This window comes from Stegastes partitus, unplaced genomic scaffold, assembly GCF_000690725.1.
Source record: "Stegastes partitus isolate 25-593 unplaced genomic scaffold, Stegastes_partitus-1.0.2 Scaffold1625, whole genome shotgun sequence".
Taxonomy (NCBI): Eukaryota; Metazoa; Chordata; class Actinopteri; family Pomacentridae; genus Stegastes; species Stegastes partitus.
In genome coordinates this window covers 66,627-84,172 of record NW_007579356.1, presented here as the reverse complement: position 1 = coordinate 84,172, position 17,546 = coordinate 66,627, and the positions used below count along the sequence as shown (strand labels likewise).

Sequence of the window (17,546 nt, the reverse complement as noted above, 5' to 3'; positions counted from 1 at the left end):
CAACTGAAGCGTCTGCAGTGTCAGCAGAAGCAGGAGTGCAGTATAATAAAGGGCTGTGGTCCCGGCTTTACTTCTGCTCTCACAGAAAATTAAATAAAAAAAACACAAAAGAAATCTACATTTTCAAACATCGGCTTTATTATTTTTTGCATCAATTTGAAAATCACAAAAAAATACAAATGTTAATCAAACTATTGCTACTGTATAAAGTCGGCACATCATCTACCTACAGTTATTGGTGATAAAAACGTTAAAAAAAGGGAGAGAGAAAAAAAAAGGAGTACAGTAAGATTCTGAAAGTGAAGAAAGCTCCATGTTGTGGGTTCATGGAAGGATTGTCTTCTGCTGTGATCACAGTATTTGCTGCCACCTACTGGTAACGTTCAGAGAAACTGTAGAAGAGGAAGGAGGGAAGTTTTATAGACAACATATAGTTCAGCTTCTTATGAAAGGAAATAGATTTGAAGAGGTTACACTTACAGTTCTGCTTCTGTGTCCATTAAGCTGTAGAAAGAGTATCAGATCATTTATTGGGAAAAAGAAAAATGGCAATGCCCCAAATTATTCATACCCATGCCTTATTTTGATTTATAGCGAATCGATGTTTACATTTTCAGCATCTTCTGAAAAGTGACAAGAGACAGCAAGACAGTGTGTTAGACATTTTAATGATGAATATTAACAATTTTGTTTGTTGTTTTCAACCTACCACGTCCACAATTATTCATAAAATTCATAAATTGTTGCCAGTTTTTGGCAAAAAACAAAAACAAAGACACAACTTTGACCCTACTTTAAGGGTCGTACCGGTTTCTACCATATTAAAGAAGATTCTAATACATGATAAACTGAGAACAGTGAATGCAGCAGTTCTCCAGTGAGCTACTGGTCAATTGCAAGTCCTGGCATAAGCCAAACAGCTTAGTGAGTTTACTACGAGGGTTCAGAGTTGCTGCTCACAAGACGGGGAAAGGTTATAAAGCCATATCCGAGTGCTTTCATGTGCCAGTGGCCACAGTTGCAAAGCATCATCAAAAAGTTCCACACTGTGGAAAATCTCAAAGAGTGTGGAAGGAATGCAAAAAGCGAGCCCTGTACCGCACAGAGTGGAGACGAATCCGAGGATCAGCACCGAGCGCATCCCGGTGAGTGGGAGCAGTTCTGGTAGCTACACGTCAGTCGGACACTGAAGAAGGCTGGTCTCCATGAAGACCGAGGAGGATGCACGTCTCCAAGACAGACACACTAAAGCTCAGCTCGACAAAGAAGAAAGATTTTGGAAATGAGAGTTGTGTGGGCACAGGAATGTAGATTTTGTTCGGTGAAAGTAAGGAGAAGGATTCCAGCGCGAAGATAAGCATCCTCAAGGTCAAACATTGTGGTGGGAATGTGATACTTCCAGGCAGCCTGGTCAACGTAAGTGGCACCGTGACAAAAGAGGAGCACAGAAACACTGCTCATAGGGCAGGATTCCAACAAGATGATGATGTGAAACCTGCAGCCAAAGTGGTGAAGAGAAAACAATGAGAAGATGTTGGAGCGGCCCAGCCAGAGTCCAGACCTGAATCCGTCCAGAAGCTGTGGAGGAGCTGAAGAACAGAGTGATGGAGAGGAAGCCTTCAAGATCAGAGAGCTGGAGATGGACACTCTCAGACTGTTAGACACTGGAACTGCTTGACTGATGTGGTAAAGAGTATAAATAAAGGCCTTTTTAGTAAAAATGAAAATAAAAACAAAAAGAAACTAATCAAATAACATCCCTAACACAATGTCTTACTGTCTTTTATCACTTTCTAGACAGAAGAAATTTACTGGTGATAGAAACATTCACTCTAAATCAAAAGCGGGTGTGAATAACCAGGGCCTTCACTCTATCCACTTGAAAGTCTATTAAAATTCCTTGTTGCCATGTAAGACAGGAAAATACTTACCTCTCGGGACACCTGGTTCCACATCAGGGCCTCTGGGTCTGAGGAGAATCAACCGTTCATTCATCAAAAACAGCAATTTCACAGTAGAAAAAAGAAATCTTAAAAATGCTGTTTGTTCAATTAACTCACCTTGACTTGTCGTTCTTTGAGCAGGTACATTTTCGGCCTGTTTTTTTTTTTGGTAGAAACACAAGAGAAAGAATTATGCAGCTTCACGTTGTCACTTCCACTACGCTGTTGTACAAAAGGGACAAGACAAATTCTAAAGAGCATGTTTGCCGCCGTGGCAGCCAGCTGCGTGCCCCTGACACTTCCTTTGGTTTTAAAGGAGCAGGTCGTTCCAAGCCTTGACGGATACATGAATGCAGACTTGAGCTGGTGCCCGTAAGCTCATCTGGGCGGCGAGCCTAGCGAGGCCTTAGAAGATTGCAACTTGTTGGCTCGAGCTCAAGACTACATTCATGTAACTCAACTGCAATTCAGTTGTTTAGCTAAAAACCGCGCGAGCTGAATAACTTCTGGTTAGTAGCGTTTATATTATGTGCAAGCCAAGAGCTTCAATGCTGAACCTCCGCGATTTAAAACCCACGTCGGTTTGCTTGTAAATGTCAGAGATGATGCCGAGTTTGCTCATTATTGTTCCTACATTCACAAAACAGGCCGTGCATCTCAATCACCGACCGTGGGTCTGAATCAGATGAATAACTTCTGTTCATTACTTCTCAGCTTGTAAAGCAGCGGAGTGGTATCGCTGCAGAACGCCAGCGGAGGTCATTCTGGTGACACGACCTTATCGTTGGCATGTACTGAAGGCTGATGCTTAAAGCGAAGAATCTCTGTTTCGTCTCTTGTTGCATAAAATCATCATAAATAACTATCTTCTACCTTTGCATCTTGTATTTATACGCTGATCCTAAACGTTTGCATGCAACTTGTATGTACTTTTTGCACTAGTTTAGGTCACTACATGATGCTCAGCGATGTGCAATATCCAGCCGGGACACTACTACTGTATTTAGCAATACACCAAACAAGTATTACACTGACTACACCTGGTACCATTGCTCTACTAGATTTTTATATTTCCTATTTGCACATATCTCACTGTACTTTGAAAATAAATACTCTGATTTTGTGAATTTACTGACAGGATTGCTGCTTGGTTTTGTTTTTGGCTCATTTTTCACTGCAATATAAAGTCCTGCACCTCCATGGAAACAAACACCAGAAGCAGAGAGAACTCAGAAATGTCTTCTGTGCAACATGACACAGTTCAAATGCCATAAACCTAAAAAATAAAAAAGCAACAGTGAGTTATTTAACAGACAGATGCACAGATTACTCCATCGTTTTAAGCTGTGCTGTATGTATTTTATGGCTCAAATCTGTTATATTTTGCTCTGATGCATGTAAACACTGCCTGCAGTTCAGCTGAAATCTGTTTTGTATATTTGTCATGTGACTATCGGTGGCAGCCGAGAACCAGTCATTGGTTCTCAGAGGAGCACAGAATTTATTTTATTTTTTTTAAAGGATCTGGTGTAAATGTTCAGTTTAGCACATGTTTGATTAGTCATGTAGAATAAAACATCCATCCATTATCTATACACCACTTAATCCTCACTAGGGTCGTGGGGGGCTGGAGTCTATCCCAGCTGACTCAGGGTGAAGGCAGGTTCACCTGGACAGGTCACCAGTCTATCACAGGGCTACACTTAGAGACAGACAACCAAGCACACTCACATTCACACCTACGGACAATTTAGTATCACCAATTAACCTCAACATGTTTTTGGACTGTGTGGGAGGAAGCCGGAGAACCCGGAGAGAACCCACGCTGCACGGGGAGAACATGCAAACTCCACGCAGAAAGGTCCCGGGTGTCCTCACTGGGATGCGATCCGGCGACCTTCTTGCTGAGAGGGAACGGTGCTAACCACCGATCCACCTTGCAGCCCTAGAATAAAACAACTTTGATGAAATATGATGATTTTAAGCTTAGATTTAGTTCTTTTTCCTGATGAAACCACATGTTGCACACAATGTATTCACAAATGATTGGAAAGCTAGAAACTCTTTTCTACTTTTACACTTTTTGGCTGCGTTTTAAAAAGAACAGACTTTCAAACCTGCAGGCAGGTTTCAGATGTCCATATGCATCATAGGCCTCTCTAAAAATAGTGAAATCAACACATTTATTCTTGCATAAGGTGCATAAGGTTCTTCAATTACAGCAACAAGCCACGGCATCCTGAAATATGGAGCAAGGAGCGTTCTTGGCAGCGTAGGCCTGTTGGAAATCTCAGACCAAGCCAGCGACCTACATACTGCACCATCAGAACTAAGAATAAAACTGTTCACTCATCTTATATTCACTACCTTTGACACGGGGAGGTGCTCAAGGTTGCATAAGGCTGTCAAAAACTTTTCATTCCAAGCAGCAAATAATAATCTTCCAGGGTTTGCCGCCTTCATGTTGTCTTCAAAAACTCTGCCTCTAAGACTTGCCCTTGGCCATTGTAGCATTTGAAGTCACACTTTCAAAAGTGCTGATTAAATCAGAATCAAACGGACTTTCATCTGTTCATCAGTTGATCTTGAAAACCTAAAGGGCCCAATCTGTAACTTTGAAAAGTTTGAATATCTTCACAGATATAACTTAAGACAAATCTGAGGTAAAAGGAGGAAATTAGTGTTTTGTGTTTCCTGAGCAAACGGCACAAACACAATTATCTTTGATGTGAAGTTAATCATGTTTTCTATTTTTAAAAGCAAAACACCAAAATAATACAACTTGTCTGAGCCAGAAACTATAAAAACTGGAAGAAAATAAATCATTATTTTGAACTTTCCAGCAGTTCTTTAACTAATCAGGTGGAAAAATTAACAAAATCTGAGGCTAAAATCGTTATATTTCTTGACATATTTTTTGTCTTATTTTTAAGAAATGCCCAAAATAATCTGTTTGTTCTGACTAGATTTTGCAAAAATCACAAGAATTCTGAAAAGCAATGTGACCAACAGTCATGTGACAAAAATTAGAGGAGTGTTGAGCTGATCTGGGCTGAGCTGCAGGCTGCAAGAAATTCTTTTTTTTTTTTTTTTTTTTTTTTAGTGATTTATGGCATTATAACTGTGTCAGGCTGCACTGAAGATATTTTTAAGTCCCCTCTACTTCTAGTCAAGGCTGTGCCGCTTCCATAGAGTCGCAGAACTTTTACTTTGCAGTGAAAAATGAATCCACAGTGAGGCAAAAATACAAAAAAACCCAAAAACCTAGAAAGCCCAGAAAATGCTCAGGGTGGGAAAAAAAACCCACAAAACTTGTCAATCAATTTTGAAATAATTGCAACTATAATAATAATAATAATAATGGAACTATAGCATACAAACTTTTAAGCTTTGTGATTTACAAATGAATAATTAATTCAAATATAATGAAATCAGCTATTTTTATAAGCCTCTGAATATTCTGTGTATAGCTCCACTGCTCATAAATAATGTTTTTCACACTAAAAAAAAAAAAAAAAAGTCTGAGACACAAGTGTTCATAAAGTGCAGTTAGAATCCCACTCTGCTCTTTACGAGCAGCAGCAGCAGCAGAGTGTGTGGGTCCCGCTGAATTATTTATCGGCTGGTTTTGGTTTCAGGGCTACCACCAGCAGCAGCAGCAGCAGCAGCATGTGTTGGCAGGTAGGAGGAGGAGGAGGAATGTTGGAAAGGCAGTGTGAGCGAGAAAAAGGATGAGATATGAAGGCCACAGTGCTGCGATAGAGGCAGCGTGAGAGCGTCGGCCTTGTGCAAAGCAGCATGTGTTCGTCTTCCTCCCAGAAATAAGAGAAAACTGAAGCCTGCTTGCTTTTTATAGCGCTGCGTGAATCGGGGAGACTGTGAGGTCAATTCCCACATGCTGGGATCACCGTGTGGCGGCACCGACACTTGGAATATCACAACTGCTGTGCACTTCGCCGGGTCGGATACTCACTGACAATGAGGGCGATGCCGAGGAGGAAGAGCACCACGGCAAAAACCAGGCCTCCGATTCTCAGGGATTCATAATCTGAAAGGAAGAAAGACATTTAGAGAGCTCGCAGGAGAGATTGATGGCATGTAAACGCCTTCAGTTACTAAGGAACAAACTGAAAAGCTTTTTGAGGGTTTTTTTTTTTTCTTGTGAGGGCTCTTAATTGCATTTTGATTCATGAGCAGGAATATTCGGCCGACCCCAAATGGTTCTATCGGGACGCCACAAATTCCTGCGAGCTACAGTCACCAAAACTGTAAACACACAACGGTCAGTTTTAACTCTTTAGTCGACTGTAGAAAAAAAAAGGACATGGATGAAATGTTGAACGTGAAAAAGACAGAAAGGCAGGAAAGAAAGGAAGGAAGGAAAAGTGAAGAAAGAAACAAACAAAGAAGGAAAGAACGAAATACAGTAAAAAAGAAAGAAAGAATGGAAGGAAGGAAGGAAGGCAGGAAGGAAGAAAAGAAGGAAGGAAAGAAAAGCAAAGAAAGAAAGAACGACAGTAAAAAAGAAAGAAAGGAAGGAAGGAAGGAAAGAAGGAAGGAAGAAGGAAAGGCAACAAGTACAAAAAGAAAGAAAAGCGAAGAAAGGAAAGAAGGAAGGAAGTACAGCAGAAAAGAAAGAAGTGAAGAAAGAAAGAAGTAAAGAAAGAGGTGGAGAAACAAGTAAAGACGGAAAGAAAAAAGAAAGGAAGGACGGCAGAAAAGAAAAGAAAGAAAGAAAGAACCGAAGAAGGTGAAGAACAAAAGCAAGGAAGGGAGGAAGGAAGCAAAGAAAAAAAAAGTTTCCTCTATCACAGCAAACACACTGTTGACAACGAAAATCATTTTGAAAATATCTATAGAGTCAAAGACGCCACTCAGTTCTTCATTTGTTGTGACCTCTTAAAAGGAATTTTTCTTTTTATTTGAGACTTTCGGATCTGATTTTTGGCCCGGCGCCGTGTGCAGAAGAGATGAAACCCTCCCAGGATTTGACGACGGAAAAAAGAAAATGCTCCAGAAAGCTGTAAATATCTCGGAACATCACAGATTTATCTTGGGACCCCCTGAGGGGTCTGTGACTCCCAGGATGGGAAACATGAAGGGATTAGGTCCACAGCGAGCCTGGAGCCCAGCGTAGTAAAAGCTTCTTTTACAAACAAACAAAATAAAAGTAGATCTAATACATACAAATGTTCCTTTTCTTTTTTCTTTATATACATTTACATCATCTAGCAAATAACTGTGCTACTCCTGAAAACAAATCAATTCCAGTTTCTGTGTTATAATCCACTAACTCATGAATCAACTGTAATTAGAGACATAATCAGACCTGGCACAAAGTGATAAATATCAGCAAGCACACTACAAAGCTTTAATCAAATCACTCGCTGCTGCTCGTGAAGCTTATTCTTGGAAGCAAACGAGCACTTTAGCATTTTAAATAATTGCTTTGAAAACATTGAAACTGTAAAAATGTTAAATCCAAACAGGATTCTGTCAGGAGACACAAATACAGATATTTAGAAGAAAGAAAAAGCATTAAACTGAACATAAATAATGTTTAAATGATGGAAATATGCAGCACAATAGTGTATAAATTCTTGATTTTGACAGTTTGAAAGTTGGATTTGCCCAAAAGTAAATTAAAGACCGTTATGTGTCCGACTGCTTTTAAAGTAATCAGTGTCATTAACGAGTCTGAACTGCCTGTACTTTAGTTAAACTTGTCTGCACTTTTATTCATTTCTTCTCCATTGTTCATTTTATCTCTTACAAGCTTTTATGTTCTCTTTTTTCTGCTGTTTCAGTCCATCAGCTATAATTTTTCATTCAATCTGAATTAAATGTATTACTTACATTTTTTATTTTTGAGATTTGCCTGTAAAGCCCTTTGAATAATCCGTGTACGACAAGATGCTAAAGTAAAAACCACTGAAACAGCTAAATGTGACGGTTACATTCCAGGTTCATCAGTTTTATAGTTGCTGTATGAAAATTAACGTCTAAAGCAGTTTAAAACAAATCAAATCATTACATTTAGAAGATGATTGTTCATTTGTATGAGATAATAAACTACCTGACAGTTGCAACAACAGACTTGATTGATTGATTAGTTGTCGACTATTAAATTCATAACCAGAGGTGTAAAGTAGTGAATTACATTTACTCGCGTTACTGTAATCGAGTAGTTTTTCTGTGTACTCACAACTTTTTAAGTAGTTTTTAAAATCTGTACTTTTACTTAAGTAGTTTTTTTACGAAGTATTGTAATTTGCTACATTTGAAAACACATCCGCTACTGAGTAAAAAAAAAAATTATGCTTAAATAAAAAATAAACATTGAGCTGCCGTGTCAACCGCAAATAAACACCACAGAAGAAGAATTCAAACAAAACCGCAGTGAATGATGGGCAGGAAAGCTAATTGGCACTAAATCACATGCAAGATGGAGACGGACGAGACGGATAAAAGATGTGCGGACCTCGCTGCAGGCGAAACGTCGCGTTCTGTGACAGAAAACGAAGGGAACCCCCTGGCCACATTTAAGGGACCACTTTGGCTTCAAGTGCAAGAAAGGCAACAGCTTCATCATGCTGTGGAAGCTGTGTTGGCCCAGAGTGACTGAGCTAGCAGCTTACAAAAACTCGACATCAAACCTACGCAAACACGTTGAGGTAAGTCAAATGTAAATAACATTTGTGCCGTTGTATTGGTAGTTAAAATTACGTTTTCGCTGGAAACATGACTCAAAGTTCGTACATGTTGTCCTGCTTATTATTTTGATTATTTTCCCGCCAATTATTTTGAAAATCGAGCTATTTTTGTAACGGGAAAAAAAAAGTTTCTCCAAAATTTGAACACTTTCTGGTTTCTTTCTTCCTCTGTGACTGTAAACTGGATCTCTTTGGGTTGTGGACTAAATAACACATTCGTCATCTTGGTCTTCAGCGAACATGAATACCATTTGTCACCATTTTTCACCATTTTTCACCATTTTCTAAACCAAACAACGAACTGATTTATTGTGAAACGAGATTCAACAGATTAATCAACAGTGAAAATAATCATTAGCTGCTGTTTCAACTCTTCCGACAGGCCTGTGAGGGTGCAGACGATGCTTGGAGTGCCACTACAAAAACATAAGGACAACCACGCCACCGATAGACGTCATTAATAGAACGTATAAACCCATTCTGTGCACTTTGGTCCCTCGGATTGACTCGTCACAGCGGACGGGGTTTGAAGTGTTTGCGTTGGGACGACTCCAGAAGCTCGGCCTCTGGGTCAAAGTTTTCCAGCGCGTCTGGAAAAACATGTGAAACATGCAAACTCATCTGAACCTCCCAGATGTTTCCTGCGCGGAGGGTCGGCGATTAAAAGACCACGTTCGTCTGCTCAGCACTCACCGTAATGGAAAGCGCTGTCATAGTCTGGTGGGAGAGAGAGAGAACAAATGAGAAGCAGATTTACCCAGTGACACACTTCACAGAGTACTCATGATCTGACAGCTATTCAGCGCTTTCAGGGCCTCAGTCATTCATCTAGACATCACCCAGCACCAATTTATGTGTCAGCTACACACAGCTTATCTTAATTTGACTTTTCTAAGCCTCAGTTCAAATAATACCCACCTTTATCCTCATCTGCTGATGAAGCTGTGGGGGAAAAAAATAAAAAACATTAGTCTTTAGAAGAAATTCCCCTGTTGGTGTAAGTGCATGTCAGCAAATGGCAAAATTGATGGCAGTGGAGCAAATTTCACTCTCCAGAGAGCGTGCACGCTACCTTCAAATCCCAATTTGTATTTATGCAAAAGTATACACACTGGGTTATAGTAATCCTATAAAGAGGAATAATTTGTGGATAATGAATTCAGCAGAAATCGTCTTCAAACACTCGCGGTCCCACAGTGGGGCTCGTTGTCACACACACCGTGTTTTAGCAGAAAAGATAACCGTATAGTCATGTGAAAAAGTACGTGGGTTCTACAATATACTGTCATAGCATCGACACCGTGATGTGAAGATCAAACTGAAGTACGGAAAATTAACTCCAACACATCACGCTACAGTTTAGATTCTTCTTTTGCTGCTTGATGCAAAAGGAAAACTGTTCCACAACTAATCTGTCTCATCGAACACCATTTAGTCTGATTTAAGGGTTCTTGATTACAACTTAGGGGCTGCAAGGTGGCTCTGTGGTTAGCATCGTTGCCTCGCAGCGAGAAGGTCGCTGGTTCGTGTCCCGGTGGGGGATCTTTCTGTGTGGAGTTTGCATGTTCTCCCCGTGCAGCGTGGGTTCTCTCCGGGTTCTCCGGCTTCCTCCCACACAGTCCAAAAACATGTTGAGGTTAATTGGTGATTCTAAATTGTCCGTAGGTGTGAATGTGAGTGTGCTTGGTTGTCTGTCTCTAAGTGTAGCCCTGTGATAGACTGGTGACCTGTCCAGGGTGTCCCCTGCCTTCACCCTAAGTCAGCTGGGATAGACTCCAGTCCTCCATGACCCTAGTGAGGATTAAGCGGTGTATAGATAATGGATGGATAATGGATGGATGGATGGATGGATGGACTACAACATTATTCACTGGATTTGTTGACATGCAGACTCCACATGTGCACAGCAAAATGAGCGAAGGACAGAAGAGAAGCACTGAAAGGGAAGATTTGGTTGCAAAAAAAACCCCAACACAATTTCAGTTGCATTGAAATGTTTTGGCTACAAAAAGGTTGATGTTGACCCAAAGTAGGTACTCTGTCTGCCGTTTCTTGCAGCGGTCGCCACCACACGAGTCAAATAATTTGTTTGATCATTTAAATCAGCACCACAAAGCTTTGTGCACAGCCAGATCTGAAAGCAACAACAATAAATAAAAGAAGCTATTTTGGATGCATTTGTCAGTTTGACACCATAAAAGAAAGGTTCCAGATGGATTTTTTTTAAATTTTTGAAGATATTTTTTTTTTTTGTGGATGTGCTTTTTTCTCCCATCTCTCTCCTCTTTTTGGATTTTTTTTTTTCTTTTCCAAATATCATGCTGCCTTCGTGTGTCATTTGCAAATTATTGTATTTCTTTTGCCATATTTGGACAAACACCAATAGATAGCGGTGATAAAGAAATCATCCATAAATTGGCATTTTGGAGTTAGTTTCATAATTTAAATAATAAAAAAGAAAGATCAGACACATGAAAACATGAAGTACATTTATCACACCCTCAAATCCATAATAGTAGAATCAGGGGTTCCCCACAAGGTGCCGCTGATTGGAACCTGTGTGGGGAGTGACAGGTGCTACCATGTCTTATTTTAGTCCTGCATAGCCAGACGCATCTTGAAAGTGGACTGACCGCACCACACTATCACGCTCTCGCTGGTTTGTGTTTCTTTAAACCAAAACACAACCGTCTTGTGCGAAGCCAAACCCAATATGCAGCGACAGGGAAAAAAAAAAAGAAGCTTGTTTTGGTGAAACATTTGCACGCAACATGAGAACCAAGCACCAAGCAGGCTGGCCTTATTGCATAATCCTCTGCACAACTTGAAATTTCCAGCATGTAGGTTGCTACCTTGGATGTTGTTCTTCTTTCCTGAGGCTAAAGGGATTTAAAAAAAAAACAGACACAGATAGTGGAAGAGGAGGAAAAAAAGCCGAGTGAAAAGCACGCTGGAAATGGCTGATTTTTACCGTCAGTCTACATCCGGGTAGTCAGGCTAGTCCTGCTACACGACAGGCACTGCGCCAAAGGGGATCGAATGTTTGCTTGTCCAAATATGCTTTTTTTAAAACAAAAGGCACCACTTCCTTGTGGACAAACTTGCTTTTTCACATGACTTTACAGGTTCCAATTGCTCGAAACAAGAACTAAACTCATCTCAGTTGTAGGAAAATGAATGCAATAGAACAATTCGGCCAAACCTCAAAACAACAACGATTATACTCACCTCTCCAGTGTACTTTTGTTTTCCTGCCCTGATCTGCGCTAATAAGTGTCCTGCCAGTAATGTGGGAAAAGTACAGGCCGTCCTCTGATCTGTCACATTTCACTGCTTCCACAGGGGGAAAAAACTGTCGGCTGTTCTTTCTTAAAAAAAAAAACAAAAATCTCGCTCCAGAACATGTCGCTCTTGGTAATAAACTAAATCACAATTTCTGCCTCATGTTCAGCGACTTTAAGAACACAAGCTGAATAATTAAAGAGCCAACTTGGGCTGGTAGAAGACACAAAGCAGACGTTGTTTATATGAGCATCGCTGTTTGGAGTGAGAACAATGTAACCTTGGAGTAGCGCGCTGGAGGTTACATAAATACTTGTGCTCGGCAGCATTTCACATCATTAATGTGCTTCCTTCTTTTTCTTTTTTTTTTTTACAGCTGTCATTAAAATATTCAACAGACTGAACAGCATTTTAAATGTCAGCCAGTCCTAATGGTTCTGCTTAGATGTGAACTCTGACAACTGCTGATGAATATATTAAAATATTAATTTATATGTCTAAGGAGAGGAGTTAGACTGCGAGCTTTCTTGTTCCAGCAGCTCATCAGCAGTAACTGACTTGTGATGAAAGAATCATGTCTTTAACGTATGTGACTCCATAAAGTCGGTGTGCACATGTGAACCCTTGAACTCGATAATATTTCAGAAATTCTGTTGCATCGCGTGGACTGGAGAGGAAGGGTTACGGTGCTACAGTTAACTCTGACCTCATTCTCGGGCATTAAATCCTCATGTTTTTCCCTCTATGAAGCAAAAAAAAACACATTTTCCCATATTGGTGTGGACATGTCTTTTAAAATAAGGTTTGACCTGAGGGTCAAAGATGATAAAAAGCCCCTCAGTGTAGGCAAATCTGCTTAACATCAAGCCCGACTGATGGCATGCAGGGTACACTCAGAAACAAATCAAAGACCAGGACCTGCATTAACAATGGAAAAACTTGGCAGGAGCAGTCTGAATAACTGATTATTCAAACTGCAGTAAAAGGAAATGTTTACACTGTTCTGACATGGCCTTTTCTCAGAGCAAAACACTGGCACAAAAACATTTTAGATGAAAAATAGAAAATGCAAATTATGCTGGAAACAGTGTAACGCCAACAACAGAAAAAACAAAAAACTAAACTAAGGGCAATGTGGCAAAAAGACAAATAAGAGCGCAGCAAAAGATGAAGAAATCTCCAGGCCATGCGTTGTGAGTGACCACTCTAATGCAGAGAAACTTACCAAGCACCTCCCTGCCAAACGCTGATCCTGTTATACAGACACATCAGCTTGTTTTAGCATTGGAGGAAGTTGGAATGAAGCTACAGAAATGGGGAGTAACTGCAGAACACTTACAGAGGTTTAAAGATCGAAAGCTGCTGAACATTTAAAAAAAAAAAGATGCTCACCAAGTGCAGGAGCCAGCCAGGAGCTGAACGCCACCAACACCACGAGTTCCATCGTACCGCTTCAGAAGAATCGAACAAACACGGACCTTGTTAGGAACAAAGGGAAACAATAAATGTTTTAACTTGATATTGCAAAAGTGCTGTGCTCCTGAGACATTTCTGGTTTACTAGGGGTAATGTCGAGGCTTGTTTTATGTGATAACCGTCTGAAGCAATAGTACTTAATCTCATTTTTTATTTATCGTGTATTCTTATTTGACCCATAAGTTTGTTCTGGATGGAAAACAAGTGACAAAAGATAATGAAACATTGTTCTAGAGATGTTAATGATAAATTCAAACTGTTTCAATATGCTTTTTCACATTTTCCTAAAAAGTACCACGTCCTAAATCATCCTAATTCTGAAAATGAAGCTTCTTTCTCATTCCAAATGCCAGTTTCTACAATGTTTTACAGTGCAGTGCAAATTAAGAACAGCTGACGCAGTAGTTCTCTAGTCGGTTTATAGTCAATTACCAGCCATGACTAAAGCCAAAGCGTTTAGTGAGCTCACTATATTGGGGCCATCATGAGACAGAGTCGTGCACTGGGGCTGCTAACAAGATGGGCTATAAAGTCATGTCCAAGTGCTTTCAAGTGCCAGCGGCCTCAGTGCAAATCAAAAAGTTCCACGCAGTGAGAAATATCAAAGGTCGTGGAAGGAAAAGTGACCCCATGCATTGGCACGAATGGTAGTGCAAGAGGCCAGGGAAAATCCAAGGATCCTAACCAAGACCACCCTGATGAATGTGAGCAGCTCCGGAAGTGGCATCTCAAGACAGACGTTCCAGCAGACAGTAAACATGGGGGAGTCCACTTGTTCAAGTTGGAGAAACAAAAGCTTGCCTTGCCTTTGCAAAAGCTAACACCTGCAAGCAAGCACCTGGGCAAAGAGGAATGCGTCTTGTCATCAACTCATGAGGTGAAAATGGAGCTATGTGGACACAGTGACCATACTTCAGTTCCAACATGGCGGTGGAAGTGTGATGCTTTGGGGCTGGACCAGGCAGCCTGATCAAAGTAAATAACATCATGAGAAAAGAGGAAAGCATCTGGCAGTCTGCAGAAACACTGCTCCTTGGGCAGCATTGGAGCTTCCAACAGGGCAATGATGTGAAGCCAAAGTGGTGAAGAAACGGTGAAGAGAAAACAATGAGGAGATGTTGGAGCAGTCCAGCCAGAGTCCAGACCTGAATCCATCCAGAATCTGTGGAGGAGCTGAAGAGCAGAGTGATGGAGAGGAAGCCTTCAAGCTCAGAGATCGCTACAAAGAACCTCTAGCACAATGTTTTACTGTCTTTTGTCACTTGTTTATTTCATTTCCAACCAGATGACGCCTACTGCTTTAGCAACTTAAATACCCTCTAGAAAATAACCAGACAGCATGCTCAGAAAAAAGACAATAAAGAAATCAGAAATGGGGAAAATGCTTCAAGAAACTGTAGCTTAAAATGATAGGGTCAAAATCAAAGCTGCAAAAAAAAACACTGGATCCCATCCTTCCCAAAATGCAACTTAATGCAGGGTTTCATTAGAACCTGTTGACAACCTGATGCTGAACCACAAAGACGTTCACGACGAAACTGAAATGGTTTCCGAGAGTAAATCCAATGGAATGCCCCGTTAGTGATCCCATTCCTGGCAGGGACACAATGCTCCGCCTTATAGGACCAAAATTTGATCGTGATATGTGTCTTAATATTGCGGTCTCTTGACTCTCCATAAGAGCAGAAGATCTATTTCAGGCTCAGCACCTCAGAACATGGAGCTTGCCAGTGGAGGGGCGTAAGGCCAAGCTGGTGTTGAGTTGCACTTGATATTTGGTCAGTGGGTTGGGGTTGGTGTTGCTTGGTCATCTAGTTTACACATGGAGCATGAGCCCAGTGGGGGCGTTTTTCTGTCTATATATTATCTGGGACATTCCTCTGGATGCTTTTACACCCAAATGTTTACACGCTAAGGTTCCACAACCAGACTTGCGTCGGGCACAGGAGCTACAGAAGATCCACAGTTTCGAGGTTGCGATTTTACTCGCTTCACAGCTAAATTATACCAGTAAACTCCCAAGGCATGACAGCAGCAACAACAACAAAAAAAGAATCTAGTGCAGGTAGCTTAGCAGTTACAGTTGCAGAAAATCTAAGCCATGAAATAAAATGTTTTGCATTGCAAAGATCAAAGCCCACGTTAGCAGAGCCAAGGGTTCCCCTCCCTGGCCCTGAGCGCTGATGGGGATTCATGCATGACTCGAGTGGGGGTGTGAACATGGAGCTGGAGTGGAAAGAAACGAACACTTCAGCCCTGGGAGCAGGATTAACAACAAAGGCCTGCCAATCAGGTTTAATCAAACAAATACAGGGTGAGTTATTCTAACAAGGAGCAATCCAATAATCTTGTTTGTTAGCCTTCTGAGTGATGTAGAGGAATATAATGGGGAGATGGGGAAGAAGCCCATAAAGCAACACTTAAAATGAATTACCATGGATTATAATAAAGTGGGATTAACAGACAGTTTGTAATTAGGAAAAAGGGGCTTAAATTGTACATTTTCCGACATTAGCCCATATAGACAACCCCCATACTGGAGCACATTTACATCCCAACTAGACATATCATCAATACACTGCAAGAAGCAAGGCTTGTTGTGCACAAACATCATTTATTCTAATTAAATCGGAGACCTCATTCCGGTGCGTAAAACAAGTTGGATGAGACTTTGGAAACACTCAAAGCGCCTGATTCAAAATTGATAAACTTTGAGGCTGATAATTAGGAGCACTCAAAGCGCTTTTGTTCTCGCCAATTAACGCGACAAACACAGAAGAACATTTAGTAACTGGCTGCAAGAGTTTGCTGGCAAAGCTCAGCGTAAAAAAGTGTGACACCAAACTCCATTGAACTTCTCAGATGGCGTGGCATTTTTTGGAGCCGGACACCAGCGCGCAAACGAATTGGAAAACGTGGGAAAAACACATATAACGCACAGGTAAATGGAAAAATACGCGTCGGGCATGTGCGCTGCCATGCGTAAAAGCAGCAAAAGTCATGACTTGTGTAATTAGTCGATCACATGTTCTCAGGCATTTAGTTTGGCGGTCGAGAAACCCGGCTGGAATGAAAAAAAAAAGTGAAGACCTCTGCAAAACCAAAGCCGCAAAAACTTTGTTTTGCAAACTTACCCTGCGCACGTGAGCGTGTTTCTTCATTTAAAAGCGTTAAAGGAGATGCATTCATTTCACAGATGCGTAAATTTGGACATTTGGATGAACTTACCGCGTCTCAGCCTCCTATAAACTCTAATGTGAGTCCCGCCCAGTGAGCCAAACTTTGCGTAAAAGAAGTTCTTAATTGTGACTTGAGCCAAGAAAATAAAATATGCAAAAACCTTCTCTTATGACTAGAGAGAGACAGAAAAAAAATGAACCCCACTGATTAAAAATGAATTATTCTGTGTTGCACTCTGTGGAGCAAGTACTCTGCTGTAAGTCAAGCTCTGTTCCTTCTTGGTCTTGTCTCAGGAGGAATGTCGAGGGAGAGGAGTTAGTGGAGAGAAGGGGGCGGGGTGCCACTGAAGTTACTCCCCAAAATTACCCTGGGCTGCCCTGCACAGAGGTAAACAACACAAGCAGAAGTGTGTTACAGTTGCTACTGCACAGGGAGAGTATTCCCATGTATTTTTTTTTTCTCCCCCCTCTCTCTTTCTTTTCGGTGCCAGCCCTGATAGTAAAATATGATTCCATAATGAACTGTAAATCATGCTCATTTCCCCCCACAGGCAAATATAAAGAGACACGAGCAGCATCAAACAGTGAGCTTGTTGTGCTGAAGGTGTAATTTACAGGCTTTTACAGAGAGGTTCAGTGCAGTGAAGTGAGAGCATAAACACTGGAGAGCTTTCATGGCCGCAGCAGTCTGTCAGCGAGGTCTCTCAGCTATATGAAATCTGTCTTTTCGCAAGGTCTCTCCCTGCAACACCAAGCTGCCAGATTCTCCCCTCGGCGAGCAAACACAGAGCTGGCCGGACCCAGCTTTGCTCCTGTCTCAATTTTGGTGTCTGCTATTTTAGTTGCTTGTGGTATTTTGTTTTTGTCTCCGATTCCTTTCCTACTCCAAGGACTTTTTAGTAGCTTTCTTATCAAGGCATCTGGTTGGGTGTACGGTTTCTTCCTCTCCCCAG

General features: G+C 41.1%; 1 protein-coding gene across 3 annotated transcripts; it reads right to left on the bottom strand.

Annotated features, from left to right (window-relative positions):
- Positions 1-116: 116 nt before the first annotated feature.
- Positions 117-16,873, bottom strand: fxyd6l (FXYD domain containing ion transport regulator 6 like). 3 transcript variants are annotated; one of them, XM_008301053.1, is made up of 11 exons: positions 16,643-16,873; positions 13,331-13,416; positions 13,164-13,190; positions 11,509-11,535; positions 9,575-9,598; positions 9,350-9,373; positions 5,917-5,991; positions 2,061-2,097; positions 1,932-1,969; positions 481-504; positions 117-392 (listed from the first exon to the last, which is right to left on the bottom strand). In XM_008301053.1, the coding sequence occupies exons 2-10, from the start codon at positions 13,380-13,382 to the stop codon at positions 500-502; spliced, it is 309 nt and encodes a 102-aa protein (XP_008299275.1). In that variant the 5' UTR covers positions 13,383-13,416; positions 16,643-16,873; the 3' UTR covers positions 117-392; positions 481-499. The 3 variants fall into 3 exon arrangements, with proteins under 3 accessions (XP_008299275.1, XP_008299276.1, XP_008299277.1); XM_008301054.1 differs by lacking the exon at positions 11,509-11,535 and having other exon boundaries at positions 16,643-16,867; XM_008301055.1 differs by lacking the exons at positions 11,509-11,535; positions 13,164-13,190 and having other exon boundaries at positions 16,643-16,870.
- Between the last annotated feature and the right edge of the window lie 673 nt (positions 16,874-17,546).